This window comes from Micrasema longulum, unplaced genomic scaffold, assembly GCF_059751315.1.
Source record: "Micrasema longulum isolate JH-2025_06_02 unplaced genomic scaffold, ASM5975131v1 h1tg002682l, whole genome shotgun sequence".
NCBI lineage: Eukaryota > Metazoa > Arthropoda > Insecta > Trichoptera > Brachycentridae > Micrasema > Micrasema longulum.
Window position 1 is genome coordinate 24870 of NW_028279815.1, and position 19135 is coordinate 44004.

At 32.6% G+C, this 19135-nt stretch overlaps 1 protein-coding gene and 1 long non-coding RNA gene across 2 annotated transcripts; one reads left to right on the forward strand and one right to left on the reverse strand.

Annotated features, from left to right (window-relative positions):
* The first annotated feature begins 1325 nt into the window (after positions 1–1325).
* LOC148271747 (uncharacterized) lies at positions 1326–2240 on the forward strand. The gene is made up of 2 exons (XR_015825025.1): positions 1326–1587; positions 2022–2240. It is a non-coding gene; the product is annotated as an uncharacterized LOC148271747 (long non-coding RNA).
* An 886-nt stretch (positions 2241–3126) lies between these two features.
* LOC148271748 (uncharacterized) lies at positions 3127–13852 on the reverse strand. The gene is made up of 6 exons (XM_088240990.1): positions 13817–13852; positions 13344–13458; positions 12326–12522; positions 10534–11170; positions 8106–9328; positions 3127–3757 (listed from the first exon to the last, which is right to left on the reverse strand). Exons 4-5 carry the CDS (start codon positions 11047–11049, stop codon positions 8288–8290), a joined length of 1557 nt encoding a protein of 518 aa, XP_088097116.1. The 5' UTR covers positions 11050–11170; positions 12326–12522; positions 13344–13458; positions 13817–13852; the 3' UTR covers positions 3127–3757; positions 8106–8287.
* Positions 13853–19135: the final 5283 nt, after the last annotated feature.

Sequence of the window (19135 nt, forward strand, 5' to 3'; positions counted from 1 at the left end):
CATGTAAGGAATGGAAAAGTTAATATGTAGAATTGACAATCTTATACGGTTGTAGTTCTCCAATAAAATATTGGCTTTGTTTATTCACATAAAAAATATGTGTTTTAAAAAATAATCATGTAACATTTTTAATTCCATATAGGACTAATGCAAATTTGATACACTTTTTATCATGAAAACCACAATTACTATTAACTGTTTTCAGTACACTGGTAGTTAAGTTTACTATTAGTTTAAAATGGTGTGTTGTAGATTGTAGTTGATATGTTGTTTTTAAGATAAATTAATACAGTATCATCTGTTTTCCTTTTTGAAAGAATTCGATCACATGAAAGTAAGATAAAAAATATTATTACTGTATCGATTGCACCATAGTGACTTTAAGTACATCTCTTAAGAACTCTATGAATTAATTTCAGAATAAAAACATCTCTATTTGGTAATTGTTAAGGAAATATTAAAATATAATATAGTCTATAGATGGAGAAAATATTTTAAGTAATTTAGATATTCATAATATAACGAAAAGTAAATAATTAATCAATTTAGAAATACATATTCATGCGAAATGAAAATAAAAAAAGCTCGACGGATATAGTTTAATTAATAAAATGACCATATCTAAATATGTGAGACGCGAAATGGATGCGCAAATAACTATCTGATCCTTCTGTTTTATTTTATGTAACCTTTTATGAAATTGCAGTAACAAAATATTAGACAAAATACAATACAACAGTTGAAGCAAAAAGCTAGCCACTTTTCTAATATTTTCATATTAAGCTAGCGATAAATAACTAATAAAATACAACTACAAAAGACTTATGAAATTCAGAATAAGAAATTTTACAAAGAAGTGATCCTTTTATGTAAAATTGTGTTTTCTTTTTTTCAGAGAATCGTGGGATAAATAACGTCTATGATATATAATAACTTACCTGTGATATTCCTACGGAGACTTGTTACTTATAAAAAAACTAAGTATTATAAGGACGGGTGTAAATAATGTTAAATTAATACAATCTTAATTCACAAAACGAGTACGCGACAGGCTGCAGAAATCAGGGTTTTTTGACGTTTATACAAGAAATTGTACACATCAATATATGACAGGTGCACAGAAAATAATGTTGCCAAACTTAATAAAATGTTAATTTATGGTATCTTTGAGTAAAGAAATTTTTATCGGAATTAGAAGATTTTCTCATAAATAAAGCTTTTTTTCCTATAAAAATTTTGTATTCAACCACTTCGAAGTAAAAAAGAAATATATATATATAATTTTTTATGTCAAATGATTTGTATTTACATTTTTCTATGGTCAATAAAACTTCAAACTTCAAAAAGATATCTGTCGTCTGTGACTTCAACTGGATTTAATTTAAAACTGATTATTTTCTCGTAATTAATGGTTTAATTTTTTTTTATTCTAACTTCAAACATACTTAGGCGTCATTACGTTAACAATATAAGTAGATTCATAAAAGTAACAATTAACATACCATGAGTTCTTTTACTAGTTTTTCCGTAGCTGGCTTAGATGAGACAGAGCGAAAAACTATGAATTATTATGTGGAAATGAACGAAGTAAGTAATTTAGTTAATTTAAGTTAGGTAATATTTTTATTGAATGTGTAAAATCCTCATTTTAGGTAAAATAAGAAACTTCTTCAATTGATTTCTTGAAACCCTAAGTAAAAACTTTATCAAGAGCTGTACACTTTCTCCCTAAAAACCAGTCATTTTTCACTTTACAGGGATGAAAGTGTATCATTTTTCGCCTCGTAGAAAGTTACGAAAAATAGCATTTACTTGCCATTATAAAATTATAGTATCAGCAATCCTAAAAGTTGACCAAATATTTTATTTCTATCTATGTTTACTAGTTTTACTAAACACGGTTCGAAAAGTATAATAATTTTTTGCTAGAGTGGGATTAAAAAATTCGATTGATTGTTCAAATAAATATAGTTAGGTAATAGATACTAAATCTTTTTTAATAAGATGTCCCTTTTTTACAGAGATTAAAGATTGTTAATGATCGTATGCAGAGCATAGAAGAAAATTTTAAGAAACTATCTGAGACTTCATCGGAAATGAACAAGATTCTTCCTCAGCTGTTAGTTTGCTTAAAAACATACATGATTTATGGTGATTCTGAATAGTACCTGTATTAAGTTTTATGTTTTAATTTTTACACAAATAGCGCTAAAAATATATCCACAAAGCTTAATAATAAACCGTTTAATTTTCTTTAATAAATTACCTTATCCAAACTATAACTTCGACTTACACATGAAAATTGTTATGTCAAAGATCAATTAAGTTATGTTCCGGATTTTATGGATTGATAATCCTATTTTTTTAAAATACTCTGTTAAAACTCAAGTAAAAATTTAGGCGCCTAATCTTTAAAACTTGTATTATTTCCACTGTTGGCCTTTTTATGCTGCGTGGCAAGTTATCACTTTCAGGGTCAGGTTATCAAAAATTCATGACTACTGTACACACAATGTTCTGTGGGCATTGGCAGATCATCCAGGTTAGTAGGACGCCAGGTCTCCAGGGCAGCTATGATGTTTTTACACCTGCATTGATAAGTCATCCTGGGGACTTTGAACAATGCTTTGTACAAGAATGTTTTCATATGCTATCATATTTTATTACAACAGCTCAAGAAGAAGTAACACGTTTGGCTGATGCATTTTTCAAGGTTCTAATAAATAAAGAGCTTGAAATAATTTATACAAAAACATTGACATTGTGTTAAGAATGTGTATATCGAGGGCTGTCAGCAACTGGAGTGGAGACACAGCCAACACCTACTCCCTTGATTGTGGAATACAGTCCAAACTGTGGGTCTGCCACAATTTGTGTTGAATACAAGATAAAATTCATGAATGAAAAACAGCAGCAATACGGGGACAGACAAGACAAAGTAATTTTGCAGCATAATATGATCGGCCACCTTTTCCTTCCCACATTTACTTTTATCAAGTTTTTATGGGTTGGTGTTCCCACTTGTACGGTAAAATTATCTTATGCGAAGGATTTTTTAAATGTGGGATGTTAGGGCATTAAGGTATTTCAAACATTATAAATGAGGAAGAAAAAAAACTAAAATTGTAGTGTTATTAACCATTTAATAACAATATTTTAAGTAAAATAAAAAAAAACAGCAGTCAAAATTATGTATGTTACAACAGCAAATGAAAACACCATTAACTAACTTAACCTAATGAGTCAAAAACAGTCGGAGAACTTTATTTAAAAAGTACTAAAAGGTAATGAAATAAATCACTAAATTAAATTCACTATCTTAAGACATCTTGCCACCGTATAAACAAAGATCTGATAAAAAGTTTTCTTCGGTACATATTTGGAAATCTTCCATTTGTAAGTGCTCATATATTAGATTTTATGAATAAAAAAATTAAAACCTCACTCTGCTGTAGCATAACACATGTTTTTTTTTCTAGAAAATACAACAATTCTTTAATTACAAAAATTGTGTTCGCATCTTACAGTCGCCCATACAGAGAAAAACCTATTGATTATTGACCACGAAGTTAGCTACATATTACAGCAATAAGACAGGCCCTAGGTACTTGGGTTGAGAAATGTAAGCGCTAACCGAAACTGTCCATTACACGTTTGTTGGTTAACTAAAAACCAAACCAAAAATTTTAGACGCTTTTATTCTATGGAATAAAGCTTAAGGGCTTCTCTAGAGAATTATTGCTCTGAGGTTTGAATACTGTTATGTATTATAGCAACACTGAGTAGGTACTTGTCTGGATAAATATGATCTGTGCATAAGTGTAAAGTCAAAGTGTTTTTACAACAATAATAAAGAGTACTTGATAATGACCCAACATGGGATAACTTAGTGTATCATTAATTATTCAAACATTACATTGGCGACGAGGAAAATGGCACTAAGATTTAGTGAATATGGCCCAGGTAAAACCTGGAGCCATTATATCGACAGATTTTGTTTTGCTCTGGAAGCAAATCAAATACTAGAAGAAAATGTCAAAAAGGCCAACCTGTTAGCAAACTGTGGAGAAGAAACCTACGACCAGTTAGTAGCGTTAATATTACCTAAAAACATCAGAGAAGTTACATTTGAAGAAATTCTGCATGTATTAAACAAACACTACAATAAAGAGCCTAACGAAATCATACAATCTTACAAATTTCACAACCGGCAACAGAAAGTTGAGGAGTCAATAAATGCCTACATTATAGAGTTAAAAAAAATAAGTAAGCATTGTTATTTCATGGATTTACAAAGGACATTAAGAGATAGATTGGTTTGCGGCGTGAATGACAAAAATTTGCAACAAGACTTATTAACGAGAGAGAAATTAACTTATGAAAGAGCAGTAGAAATCTGTCAAGCTTTTGAAAGTGCAAAAAGGGGCTTGAAGACAATACATCTTTCAACCTTGAGCAGTGAAGATAATAGCGAGCCGATGGAAATAAACAAAATAAGTGTGAATAAGAAAAATAATATGCAGATATATGAGTGTAAACATTGTGGAAAGAAACATAGAGGCGAGTGCCGTTTCAAAGAGGCAATTTGCAGGTTATGTATGAAAAGAGGACACATACAAAGAATTTGTTTTAAAAATAAATATAATAATAATAATGTAGAGGAAAACGGCGATGACATGTGTGGCGTGTATCATGCATGGGGGAGTGCAAAGGTGACTCCATATTATGTAACACTCGGTATAAACGGAGTCAAGGTGGATATGCAAGTAGATTCAGGAGCTAGCGCATCCATCATAAGTTACACATATTATCGAGAGTTGTGGCCAAAGGGAGGACCTGAATTGAGGCCCAATAATGCCAAACTCCAAACCTGGACGAAAAGTAGATTAGAGATTATGGGAGAGATGTTGGTAGAAGTCCAATATAATGGAAATAAACAGATGTTAACTCTGTTAGTAGCAAAAGGAAGTGGGCCGAGTCTACTTGGACGAGCATGGTTTGCAGACTTGGGAATCACAGTTGAAGGAATTCATGAGATACACAATATCACAACAGACAGACTGCTTCTGGAAGATATAAAAAAAATGTATAGAGATATGTTTAATGAAGGATTGGGAAAGTATAAGGGACCGAAAGTGTCAATACAATTACTAGAAGGAAAGTCTACACCCATATTCATGAAATGTAGACCCACACCACTGGCGCTAAGAGAAAAAATTAATACTGAAATAGACAAAATGACGGAAGATGGAATATTAAAACCAATAACATATTCAGAATGGGCGACGCCCATAGTACCAATTGTTAAACAAGATGGTAGTATAAGATTATGTGGGGATTATAGATGTACTATCAACAAAGCAACTAATTTAGATACATATCCTTTACCCACAATAAATGAAGCATTATCAACAATAGCGGGAGGTAAAATCTTCACAAAATTAGATTTAGATAGAGCATATTTGCAAGTGGAAGTGGATGATGAGACAGCCAAATTGTTAACATTAAATACACCTAAGGGACTATTTACAATGCATAGGTTACCTTTTGGAGTTAAAACATGTCCGGGCATATTTCAAAGATTAATGTCCACATCACTAGCAAATATAGAGGGCGTATCAGTTATGTTAGATGATATATTAATATCAGGAAAAGATTGGAATGAACATAATCATAGGTTGGAGAAAGTGTTGAAAATCCTACACCAGAATGGACTGCACCTTAATGAGAAAAAATGTTTATTTGGAACAAATAGAGTTAAATATCTAGGATATCTAATTGATGATAAGGGAATACACCCAACGGAAGAGAAAGTAAAATGTATACAGGTGGCACCAACACCTCGTAATACTAAGGAACTTAGAGCATTTTTAGGTTTATATACATTTTATGAAAGATTTATTCCAGAAAAATCAGATACATTAGAGCCATTATACAAATTGTTAGACAACAACAAGGAGTGGAAGTGGACAAAAAAGGAACAGAATGCATTTGAAGAAGCCAAGAAAAAATTAACAGGAGAGTGCACCTTGGTTCATTATGATAGTAATAAGCCTTTGGTATTGTGCTGTGATGCAAGTGAATATGGTGTTGGAGCTATTTTGTCACATGTGATGCCAGATGGAAATGAAAAGCCTATAATGATGGCATCTAGAACGATGCACATACATGAACGAAGATATGCTCAAATAGATAAAGAGGCATTGGCGATAATGTTTGGGGTACAGAAGTTTCAGCAATTTCTATATGGAAGAGATTTCAAAATAATAACCGATCATAAGCCTTTGTTAGGTATTTTCAATGCAGAAAAACGAATGCCAGAAGTATTATCACCTAGAATGTTGAGATGGGTTTTGACTCTAAATAATTATAGTTATTGTATTGAGCATCGACCGGGAAATAAGATTGGCAATGCGGATGCTTTAAGCAGATGGCCGGTAGAACAAGAAATAAAAGAACCAGGAGATCCAGCAGAAGTCTTACTTTTGGAAGATACTCCAACAACATTCCCATACGATTGTAGAGATATTGCGGAAGCCACTCGTAAGGATAAAGTGCTATCAAAAGTATATTATAACTTATTAAAAGGATGGCCAGAAAACGTTGAACAGGAAGCCAAAGTGTATCATAAAAAAAGGGATGGATTATCTATTCAAAGAAACTGCTTGTTGTATGGTAGTAGAGTCATCATACCATTGTCAATGAGAAGCAATCTATTAAAATTATTACATGAATCACACGATGGCATCGTCATATCCAAAGCAATAGCAAGAAGTTATTTCTATTGGCCAGGGTTAGACGCTGATATTGAGAAAACAACGGGCAGATGTGATATTTGTCAAGAGCAAGGAAAGCAACCTAACTCAATCAAACATCAGTGGATTACACCAAGTAAACCATGGGCAAGATTGCATATAGACTTTTTCGGACCTTTTGCAGGTAGGCAGTTTTTAATTTTGGTAGATGCCTACAGCAAATGGCCAGAAATTAAAATTGCTAAAGACGTATCAAGTAATACAGTAATTGCTACGTTAAGGGATATTTTTGCAACGCAAGGGTTGCCAGAAACTTTGGTATCTGATAATGGTACAGCATTCACATCGGAGGTATTTGGTAGCTTCCTAAAAGAGAACAATATCAGACATGTGAAGACAGCACCTTACCATCCAGCAACGAATGGACAAGCAGAGAGATACGTCCAAATCTTTAAATCAAAGTTAAGAAAAATGAGTAATTTACCATGGTCTGTAAAGTTGCCGCGAATATTATATAATTTGAGAACGACACCAAATACAAGCACAGGGAAAACACCCGCAGAAATGTTAAATAAAAGACAATTTAGAACAAGATTTGATAAGTTTCATCCACATGCAGATATTACTAAACAGACATTCCAAAAAGAATATAATCAAAATGTGGAAATACGTGATTTTAATGTAAATGAAAAAGTGTGGGCCAGACAGTACGGAAAGTCTAATAAATGGAGTAAAGGAGTTATATCAAAAATTATTGGTACGTCTAATTATGAAATAAAACTAGATAATGGCGACACACAAAGAAGGCATGTAAATCAATTAAAACATGGAGAAGACAATGAGGTCCAGGAAAATGCCAGAATGGAGGAATTTAAACCTCAATATAGTAGAGAAGAAGAAGAAGAGGAAGATGATATGGTGGAGATCCCTCCGCAGGAGAGGTGGGCAGATATTATAGGAATTCCAAGCACCTCAGAAGAAGCAAACATGCAAGCAGGGAAGGCATTGAAAAGAATGCGAAGTATAGAAGAATCGGAGGTAGCCCAAGGTAGTGACAAACTACCAAGAAATGAGGCACCGGAAATTTATATGAAATGAAGAACATTTATGTTATGATTTATTGTTTTATTTGTTTATTGTGTTATTAGATTATGGTTAGCTTGTTACTAACTTAAATGGAAAGGTATGTTATGTATTATAGCAACACTGAGTAGGTACTTGTCTGGATAAATATGATCTGTGCATAAGTGTAAAGTCAAAGTGTTTTTACAACAATAATAAAGAGTACTTGATAATGACCCAACATGGGATAACTTAGTGTATCATTAATTATTCAAACATTACAAATACATTAATAGTATTAAAATCAAAATCCACATTTATAAGTTTTCATATACGTTTACAGGTGGCTGGTCTTTCTTACATTCTTAATTATAATTTCTCAATAAACTATACCATTTAATAAATAGCAAGGCATTGTCTATAAACAGATGTCTTAATCACTAGATATTTACACAAAATAAATGACTCTGTTAACTAAAAGTATTGTTAGGATCTCCGTTGTAGTTGGAATTTGGAGATTCCAACGGGCGAAATGATCTTTCCGTATTAGGAGTTGAAAATGAAGGGTTTAAAAGGTTCAGGTTATTCCAAGGCATTGAATAATAGTAAGGAAGTGAGCGAGGAAAAACTAAAGGCTTCCTACTTGTGATGCTTGGTTGAATTGTGGAAGCCTGCGAAGAAAAACTTTGGAAAGCACTCTGGTTCTTCGAATGCGAACTATACACACTTCTATCACAGAATCCATCTGACTTTTTACAATTTTCTCCAGCCTTTGATTCATCTTTCGAGAGAGGGAAAGAACTCCCAATCCTGTATCCCGAAGATAAAGACTCAAACCCAGAACTCTGACTAGAGGAACGACTGTTATCGTGAATATTATATATCTGTTTAGGACTATCCACACCCCAGTAACCTCCCGCTACCCAAGAGTGCTGTGTCCCTGGAGTGAGCCTACTGGGAGACAGTACTGGACGTCTCACCGTAGAGGGTGGAGATCTCATGAACACATTTTGGCTGTTATATCTCTTTGTTGAGAATACAAATGAATTTTTATTGGAACTGTTGTTTTGATTTCCCAGATTAAGTGTACTTATGCTTTCGTTGAGATCAGAATCGTGCGAAGGAATATTTCTTTGCCATAAATTTATCTCTGGAGAAAATGAGCGGTTGATTGGCAAATAAGTACTGGGACTTTTTATACTTTCTGCACCTTGCATACTTGGAAATAATTTATTGAGTGTTTTTTGTTCGGAACATTGTCTATTGTTCGCAAAATAGTTAGGATAACTGGGCTGTTGGGTTTTTAAATTGTCCAATTCAGACATTCTACCGTGTGAAATATCTGAATCTGAATCATCACTGATAAGGTTTGTCTCGTTGTATGATGATGCAAATGTTGAACTGGATAAATTCTTCATTTTCTTAACGGCAGCATTTTTCTCTTTTTTATTACCATTGGTGTTGCTAGATTTTAATGGAGTATTCATTATTAATATTCCCGCACAAATTATCTGAAACAACAAAAACATTTTTTTAATATCCTGATAATCGAAGTATGCAAAAAAATTAATTGTTGGATTATTTATTGTTTCAGCATTTACTTTGTGGAAAAACATTTTGAATCTATTTAAAATGTGAAATTAAAAAAAAAAAATCTGAGAAAACTTTAATAACCCCTGCTATTAATATTCCCCATAATTATGAAAACCCCACCCCCTCCACTACACATTGCCTTGCCCCTTCCACCCGACCATGTCAGTACCCAAGTACTAATCTGTGTATATATTTTACACAATATGAACCAAACATATTTTTAATAAAATGTATTTCATTTATGAATGCAGAGAAGTACAATTCATGTCGTAGAAAAACAGAAATAAATAAATATAATATGTATTACAGAATAAATATTTTTTAGAAAGGTTTTGATAAAAATATATTAAAATCTTTTTTTTTTATTAGTTAACCTGTACAATTTCTGTTGATAATTATTATATCCGTTTCCACTAATTACAATGGAACTGCTTTCGCGTAGAAATTACACAAACTAGCTAAAGACACACCATAAGTCCTGTAAATGCAGTATTCCATATTCACATCTCAAAAATATCCTTTACTTCTTTCTGCGTTGAAAATCTATCAAATATTTATGAAGGGTAACACACACGGCTAAAACAGATTGGTTGCATTTTTTCAATTTTTTAAATGCCATTTTTTTCTCCTGAATGAATTATAGGAAATAAATATGGAATCACGGCAGGCAAAAAAACAGTCAAAATGCAACGATTACTGCAAGGAGCTCGTTTTTGTCAGTTTAAAGAGTTTAAAAAAAAATTAATTAAGGGGAAATTTTTGTTTAATTTTTATTTATTGTTTGTAAAAATATATATTACGTGAATCAAAAACCTATTTTATTAAACACATTAACCCAATGTCCCACAAATGCAGTTTTAATTCTTATTTTTCTCTTCCGTAAAATTTATTATTTGTCATTGAGCTTGTGTACCCTTCATATGTATTCATACATACATGTATTAGTAAATATAAAAATCTTCAATATTGATGAATACATAATTAAGTAAACCTTGATACCAAATCTTGTGCAAGCCAATGAAGATTTTGTTTATTTTAAATATTCCAGAAATGTGATTTTGCTATTACTGTAGTAATCTGTATGAAAATAAAAAAAATAAGCAGAAGAAAAATATTAACTTACTTGAAAAATGTGCAGATATTTATCCTCAGTAACAGAAATGTAGTATGAAATAGACCAGATAACTAAATTGATAAAGTGTCGCATTGATAATCCAAGTTCTGATATGAATAATATTCCTTGCAGTATCACTCCCTCGGTGGTCAACATTTGCAAGAAGTAAATCAGAGTCAAACGTCCCAAGGGAGAATTAATCACCATGCTTTTGATGGATTCAGCCGTGAGATTTTCACTGTCGATATATTTGGCCATATGGACATATGCTGTCATGTTATTTAATATTTCTTTCATGTTACTGATCGAAATCATAACATCATCATTTATAATTCTCGAACTGTTGAAGACGTCACCGACATTTCTGTAGTGTTGCTTCATTGTGCGAACCATTTTTTTAGACAAGAAAACATCGGCGTTCATAACAATATCTACAAAAATACAAAGCAATAGTAAGATTGCTGATACTTTTAAGATGATCGTTACACCCCTTTTAGATGCAATAAGTATTGATGAAAATGTCATCTTTTTAACTTGGGATGGGTTCTTTTTTTTAATCAAAAAATGTCCTTTTTCCGATTGCAGTTTTTTATTGACTAGTCTCCGGCAGTCATGGCACAATTTATATACATCATCCAAGTGCACACTAAAAAAAGCAACAAAATATTATATTAAAATTCTTCACTGTCATCATCATCATCATCCCTCTTTCTGCATCCAGCGGTGCATAAGGCACTGCATTAATAAACCAAATGCAGCGTAGTTTGATCATCTGATACATGAAGGTAAGATGATCAGTCTTAAGTTTCAGGCGCCAGTCCAGGAAGGATGAAATATTGCAGTTCAAAAAATCATTAAAATTAATTTTTCACATTCACCCGCCAGGACCTCGAGAAATGTAGGCAAATGCGTCAACCACTACAAAACAAGGTGGAATTATCTTTACTCAATTTCCTTATTAGAGATGTTTACCCGAGAGTAGGCATCGAGTCAAAATCATTTGTCCGGGGTTCTCTACTATAGATGTAACTATAGTTTGTAAAAAGGAAGTCAAACTAGAAAAATGTTACACAGATCCAACAATCAGGTGATATTTTTATGGAAAACGGGAATCAATCAAGCGAGTTATAAAGAAAATTGGAATCTACCACAAGACCGAAACCTCGATACAGTCGTGTTCTTTCAATATAATAAATTTAGTAACACTAAAAACAAACTTTATTATGTTTCAGAGATATATAAATAAAATTGACACAACTGACTAGTTTCGGCAACTAAACGTTGCCCTCTTCGGGGTTGTATAACAACTAAACATGGACATTTAAAAGAAACAGTGAACAGATTAGTGGGTGTCGATAAGGATAGAGGGGGAAATTGTGTTTAAAGTAGGGTACTTTATAGGGAAAATATGGAAAATAGGGTTTTGACTAAGGTTTAATTGATTATTTATAATATTTATTCAAATTTTGTTTGGTGGCATTTTTATTTCAAGAATTTCCAAATTATTTAGTTGATTAGTTTTATTATTTAAATGTAATATTTCGATTCCATATTCAAAATGAAAGGAGATCATATAAATGACCATAGTTTAACAAATAACTAACACTTCTTGTGAAATGAGTAGTTATTTGTTAAAATGTGGTCAATGACCATTCCTTTAATTTTGAAGATGAAATCGAAATATTACATTTAAAAATAAAACTTATCAATATATAATCTAAAATATAACAATGATCCACAAAGTTAGTGCTACAAATATCCAAAATACAAACTTTATTCATTTATTCAGGAATTAACTCACTTGAATGCTTCCACTTCATGATCAAAGTTCCTTTCATTCAAAGGTTTGAAATTAGCTAACTGTAAAATTTTCAACTGTTGATTAGTGTTGCACTTGTGACACAAGCCATTGTGATGACTTCGTGGGGAATGGCGGTTATGGTTAAAGTAGACGGGATTCTTCAAGTGAGTCTGTAGAGACTTATTATAATCTCCACCCTAGAAGTAAATAACAACAAAAATATTACACTGACTGATTTGTATTTTGATAAGAACTATTATTTTTATAATCGATTTGTAGTTGAAATTAAATACCAAATCACAGTAGAGTTTTGCTTACTATAATATAAATAGTAAATAATTTTTATTTTCAATTCGAGCAGCAAGTTTTAGTTTAAATAATAATTCCTGGAAATTTAAAGTCTAGTCTAGATTTGTTCCTGAATATTATTTGTGAAATCCAAAATGGCATCAAGAAAAACATAACTCGTAGAGCAGGTAAAAATAGAAAATATTGGTCAAAGTTCAGTGTGCTCCTAAACACGATTTCTAATGTTTTTGATGATTTTTTTTTTAAATATCAAAACAATATATCCTGAACTCAAGAGCTTCATTACTTATGTTATTTATGTACCATTCATATACAAACCCCAGTATCCACTCACACACCCTTATGTACCAGCAGCAAACTCCGGCACTATTTATTTGTTTTTTACATAAACATTAATTGCCTTTCAATTTGATTATGCATCATATGCATAATTTCTATAATTGGATAGCCTTTGTTTACATTGATGCAGATACAATGTGTTTTGAATACCAAACCGCCCACCAATGACATACTTAGTAAAATAAATACTTTATGGACTAAAACAGGTTTTTAAAATCTGTAAAATAATTCTAATACAAGCACATTGAGTTCAATGAAATTTGACAGATGTTCGGTCGTATATCAGCAACGTGATTCCTGGAGGCTTCTTAACTTCTAATTGGACATCAAATAAGAATTTAGAAATAAAAACGAAATCATTCATACTTACTGAGGTAAAGCCATTATACTGTTGGCAGTTTTGACATATCCAAGAATTTCTCTGAGAAAACTGAATCCAATCATTAGTATTGCAAAACCAACAATTAACGCGAACGGGAAGATCCCTGAAAACAAATGTGAATTAAAATAACAATTTGAGTATTTCTGAATCGAAAGTTAGTCGAATGGTTAAAGTAAACATTGCTACTTTGAGTAAAAAAAAGATCCGAGACGAAAATCATTAAACAAAATGCAATTTTACGTTTTTATAACCCAGGCGGGAAAAATAGATAATCTAAAACGAATTCTTACCACAACTTGAATGCTAATATAACGAACAAAATAAAACACTGGAGAATAATTCCAGCGTATATAAAATAATTAAGCCATAATTCATATTCCATGATAACTGATAACGACCAAAACTGCCTACATTTGATATTAAATGTGGCAGCAAACTTCAATAACCAAACATTAACAAACCCAAGTCCCGAAATCGCCCGTAAGAAGTGAGAAAACAAAAACGCGCACGCGGGTTTTCCGACTTGATTTCTGACATTCTGTCTATGACTATTGCTTATGCTTGATCCATAGACTAAAGATAAAAGATACTGGCTTGATCTTGATCCATATTTTGGTTGGATTTTTGTTAGTTTGATACGAGCTTTCCATAGCTGTCTAAAATATTCAGGCATTAAAATCTTTTGTCCCCGTAAAAATAAGCACGTATTTTCGTTTAAGATAATAAAATACCTATTTCTTGAATCTTTTTGAAAGTGATAGTTTTTAGCTCAGTTTCTGTGAATAGTCTATATATTGTGTTTTAGGTTTAAATGTTTTTCTTTTCTTTTTTTAATATTAATTTCACAGAATGTTTAAATGTTTTTCTTTTCTTTTTTAATATTAAGTTCACAGATTGTTTGAATGTTTTTATTTTCTTCTTTAATATTAAGTTCACAGATTGTTTAAATGTTTTCTTTCCTTTTTTAACATTAAGTTCATAGATTGTTAAAATTTGTTTAAATTTTTATTGTTTAAATGTATACTATGTATTGTTACAAGAAATGTACTATTTTTTTTATGTACCGTCCCAAATGAGTTTTCTCGTACAACTCCTGGGAATATAATATCATGATATTCATGTCTTATATGTTTTATTAATAAATAAAAAATAAAAAAAAATAAAAAATAAAAATCAACCTTTGTTTGTATTGGGAAAAAACGCGGCGATGTTTCAAAATATTTCAATACGAATTTAAATATAACTTTCCAATACATTCTATTGTTTTCTCCAATCTAGGGTTTCTCAGCAATAATGCATGAAAAACATAACCGTTTTAATAATAATTCGCAAACCGATGGCCATTAGAATAATATTTGTATTTTAAAAACTCATATCAAAATAACAAAATAAAACGCATAATTAATTCCTCAGTAATACATACAAACCTTTCTTCTTCAAATTTCATATATCTTCATTCGTATGCGCTTCGATTATTCCAACTTGCCACATATTAACTTAAAACTCTAATTCACTTTTGCGCCATCATTTTCTGATCCGCACCCGTGGTACATAAGGCACTGCACCAGTGAGCCAATCGCAACGTATCAGCGATTATTTTATAATATGTATGAAGGTATTTTACATCCACCTTGCCAGGAATCGAACCTAGGACCTCAAGTATGGTAGGCGAACGCACCAACCACTACACCAAGAGGCGGATCATTTCTAAATTATTAATTCTTGATTCCCTTCTAATCGCAACGTATCAGCGATTATTTTATAATATGTATGAAGGTATTTTACATCCACCTTGCCAGGAATCGAACCTAGGACCTCAAGTATGGTAGGCGAACGCACCAACCACTACACCAAGAGGCGGATCATTTCTAAATTATTAATTCTTGATTCCCTTCTAATCTTCATAGGTATAATTTAGTTTAATAATTTAGTTTTCCATGTTTAGTATATGTTTATTTTTTTATTAATTAGTTTTAAACGTATTTAATTTTATACACATTCTAATCTTAGTTAATTATAATTTAGTTTTATAAGAAATAGTATGCAGAACATAATATTTTAGTTTTAAATATGACGAGGTGTTCATGAATCAGTGTGGAAAAGAGACAATGAGTTTTAGGTAATAAGCGAGAGGGAGAAGGAGAGAGCTCCTAATTTGGGCGTTATAAAACCACCCCAAACAGTCGGAACAAACGAGTTGGAAAAGAGCCCGGGAGGAGAGTCGACCAAGAGTCGGTCGAGAGTCGGGGAAGTGAGTCGAGTCTACGCGATCGTACCATCGACCGCGGAGATGATGTAGCGTGGAAGTCAAAGTGGAAGTTGAAGTGAAGTGAGTGTACAGGGTAGCCAGTGCTACGTAGCAACCTCGTGGAATCCGACTACTCCACGAGGGTCATCGGAGGCCGCCTTCCAGCCGCGAAGGTCCCTCCACATCCAGGACATCCATCGTCCTCCAAAAGGAACGCCAGTTTCCTGTACCACCAGCGCGTGTGCCCAACCCACGGCCGGCCAGTCTTCCAGCTGGCTGTCGCCGTCACCATCGCCACGGGACTGAATCCCGAGAGCCGCCCAAGGCTCTACCCATGGCAGATCTCCGCCCAGGACATTGCCCAGCATGTGTTCGTTCGAACACAGCATCCGGACCACCATCCGTCATCTCTCCACATAAGTGAAACCACCATTGCATTAGAATTAAGATATTAGTGAAGAGTGACAATTACGAACTGCATTAATTAAGGACCTAGATCTGCAAGTATTTTTCTCTGTCTCATGTTTGTAACTAGTTCTAAGATTATTTTCATGTTCTAGCTTAGTAAACATAGATACATAAAACATTCAAGCTTTTTAAATTATCTTCCAATTTACTCGTTTTCAGAATAGATTTAAGTTTTCTTTATTTTCTTTTGGGCTTTAAATCCATTTAGTTTTAATTAGGATTATATTATAATGATGGGGAATAAAAATGGGAGCACATGGCAAAGTAACCCTCTACACCACATATTCGATAAGGCACTGGAAGACGCGATCTTCTAATTCATCTCAAGTTTCCCTTCGGCGGATGTTCCCGCTTTCTCTCAGTTAGCGGATAGACGGGCAGCTTCCGTCTATTCATACGTGTGAACGCGGAATTTGATTTTTCACTGCCTCCGAAATGATCAAATCTCATCTTAATTTTTCTCTCATCGCCTCTCCCTCAATAACCAAAAAACCTTCCCCATAAACACTTTAATTTTCATATTTTAAAAATACCCTCCCCCGTGATAAGTTTTGTTATAAAATAATGTTCATTATTTCCATTTATATTTTATGTTATTCTTGTTCATATATTTTTGTTGTCTTTTGTTTGTGTCTATATTGTTTTTGGCCGATGTTACCATGTTTTGGTAGAAGGCCCTAACAAAAAAAAACTTGATCCATAGATTTTTAAGTCTACCGCAGCTTTGTGTTTTATTTTGGGGAAAAATTATAGATATTTGTTATTTCAATACCCCCTCTGTCAGAACAAGTTAGAGGGGGTGTTGGTCACATAAATTACACAAAATAAATATGCAAGAAAGTTGTCCACTACGCGACTAGGTGCTTAATTTAATAAGTTTATCATCATGATCATAATAATAATTATAACATCATATATATGTACAATGGCACAATATCATAATCACCGTCGTCATTCCATGTCCGCTACTAAGTTGGAGGATATTGTGTCCACAAAGAGCTTCCAGGCCTATCTGTTAGCTGCCAGCTCATGTGCATCCTCACTAGTAGGTTTGCGTCCTGTAGTTCTGATGTGAACTGCCAACGAATAGTCAACCGCTGACGTCCACGACAAGCAGGGTATCGAAAACCTTGTTACACAGGCGTTTTGTAGGCGGCATTTGGTTTTCACTGAGTAAATATCCAATCTTCAGATAGCCTTTATACTATTGAATGTGGCATCTGCTATTTCTAGCTGCACTTCAAATTATTTTTGAATTCTACAACACATATATTATACTCCCAGATAATTGAAACTCTCGACACTTTTGGTGCCTTGGTTTGACAAAGTCAGAGGGTTTTAGGCATCAAGGCACAAAGTGTCATACAGAACGTGGGTTTTTTCTATTATTAACTATCTCCATGTAATCACTTGAAGACCCTGACTGAATTGTCAATAACAAAAACTGCATTTTTGGCATACTTTAAGTTGCGAAGATTTTTGAAGGAGGAGATGGATATCTTTCGGTCGAGTGGAATTGCCTTCCATGGGATTAAGTCCATGCTATGAGGATTATAAAAAAGGAACGGTGCAAGATTGCAACTTTGACGGACTCCGGAGGTAACCTTAAACCAATATGTGACAATATCATTAATTCTGATTCGGCATTAGCTATTTGAGTGAAGCTTGATTAGTTTTATAAGCACCTCACATGCTTTTAGTTTTTTCCACAGTTTAAGAATCCACAAACATTATATTGCCACATATGGACATATATAATGATAATAATATAATATCGAATTAAATACCTTTGTGGAAGTGTTTTTATACTCTTCATTTTTCCAAGCTGATAAGTATAACGTGAATTTGCATGTATATGTTTCAAAAATATTGAATGATGAATAATAACTTGAACACCTGGGTAATAAGTAAATCAGGAATCAAGGAGGTATGTCTTACTCATGATTCCTGAAATTACTCACACTTCTAGAAGTACCTACTTATAGAGGGTTCAAAAACTCAAAGTTTATTATTTTAGGTACTTATTTAATTTTATAGAAAAGAAAAACAATGTTTTGGATATAAATAATATACCACTCATTGATTCGCCGATACAATTTGATTTGCGAATGTCAGCTTGATGAGGAAGATTTAAATCATGTTTTTTTTGGATGCCCCATAAATGATTGTTATCCTGATAACCAATCCGACCTTTCTGATATTAATATCCCATTCCCTATTCATATTCTAACTCTCCTGTCCCCTCCCAATAAAAATGTGTTAAAATTTTTACGTAAATATCTAGTTATAAATGGTGTTAAGCTGTAATATGTTATTTTTTCTTCTTTTTCACATCCGCTTCTAAGTGAAGCATGTGGACATCACCAGTTGTCTCCAGGAGACTCAATCGCCAGCCAGCATTTTTGCCTCTTCCCACGTCAATTCAGCGCCCCTTAATTCCACCGAATGTTATTTTATTACATGTATATATTATATTAAAACTAACATACTAACTTGTATATATTATATTACTAAACATGTGTAAATATGTAAGAAAAAACCAAAAACTCGACACTGGCCAGAACACCCGAGTTGAGAGGTGAAAAGGCCAAAAAAAAGAAGAAGTATAAATGTCAAATCAAGGCAACTAGCTTCATTGTAGGTTATGTCAAATTAACCTAACTTGTACTATTAATCTGTGACCTAACTAAAATAAAAATAGTAAATTGTACCAGTAGTAATTAATAACAATTATTATTTATTTTTTCTGATATGGATGCGATGTTAATGTGTACATTTGAAGATAATGTTGATATTGAAGGTATTCGTAAATTTATATTTTCGAATTTCTCAATTCCTTTAAAATGACTTTTTCCTGACTATTTGAACACATGACATTCGTTTTTTGTTTTGATTAAAACAGCGATAAACGATTGTTGTTTTATACATATAATGTTTATTTTGTGCTTGCTGTATTGATCCTTAGGTTGCATTGTTTAAAAACCATACCATGTATCTTTTGTTAAAAATTGATGTGCTATCTTTATTTTATTGAGATTGTAAATATAATAATTCAAACTCCCTT

Bases quoted from the DNA above. Each gene is read 5' to 3' on its own strand.
- LOC148271748 (XM_088240990.1), bottom strand. From the start codon at position 11,049: ATGACATTTTCATCAATACTTATTGCATCTAAAAGGGGTGTAACGATC. The intron at 9,329-10,533 runs GTAAGTTAATAT...TTGTTGTTTCAG, and splicing joins AATATCTGCACATTTTTCAA to ATAATTTGTGCGGGAATATT.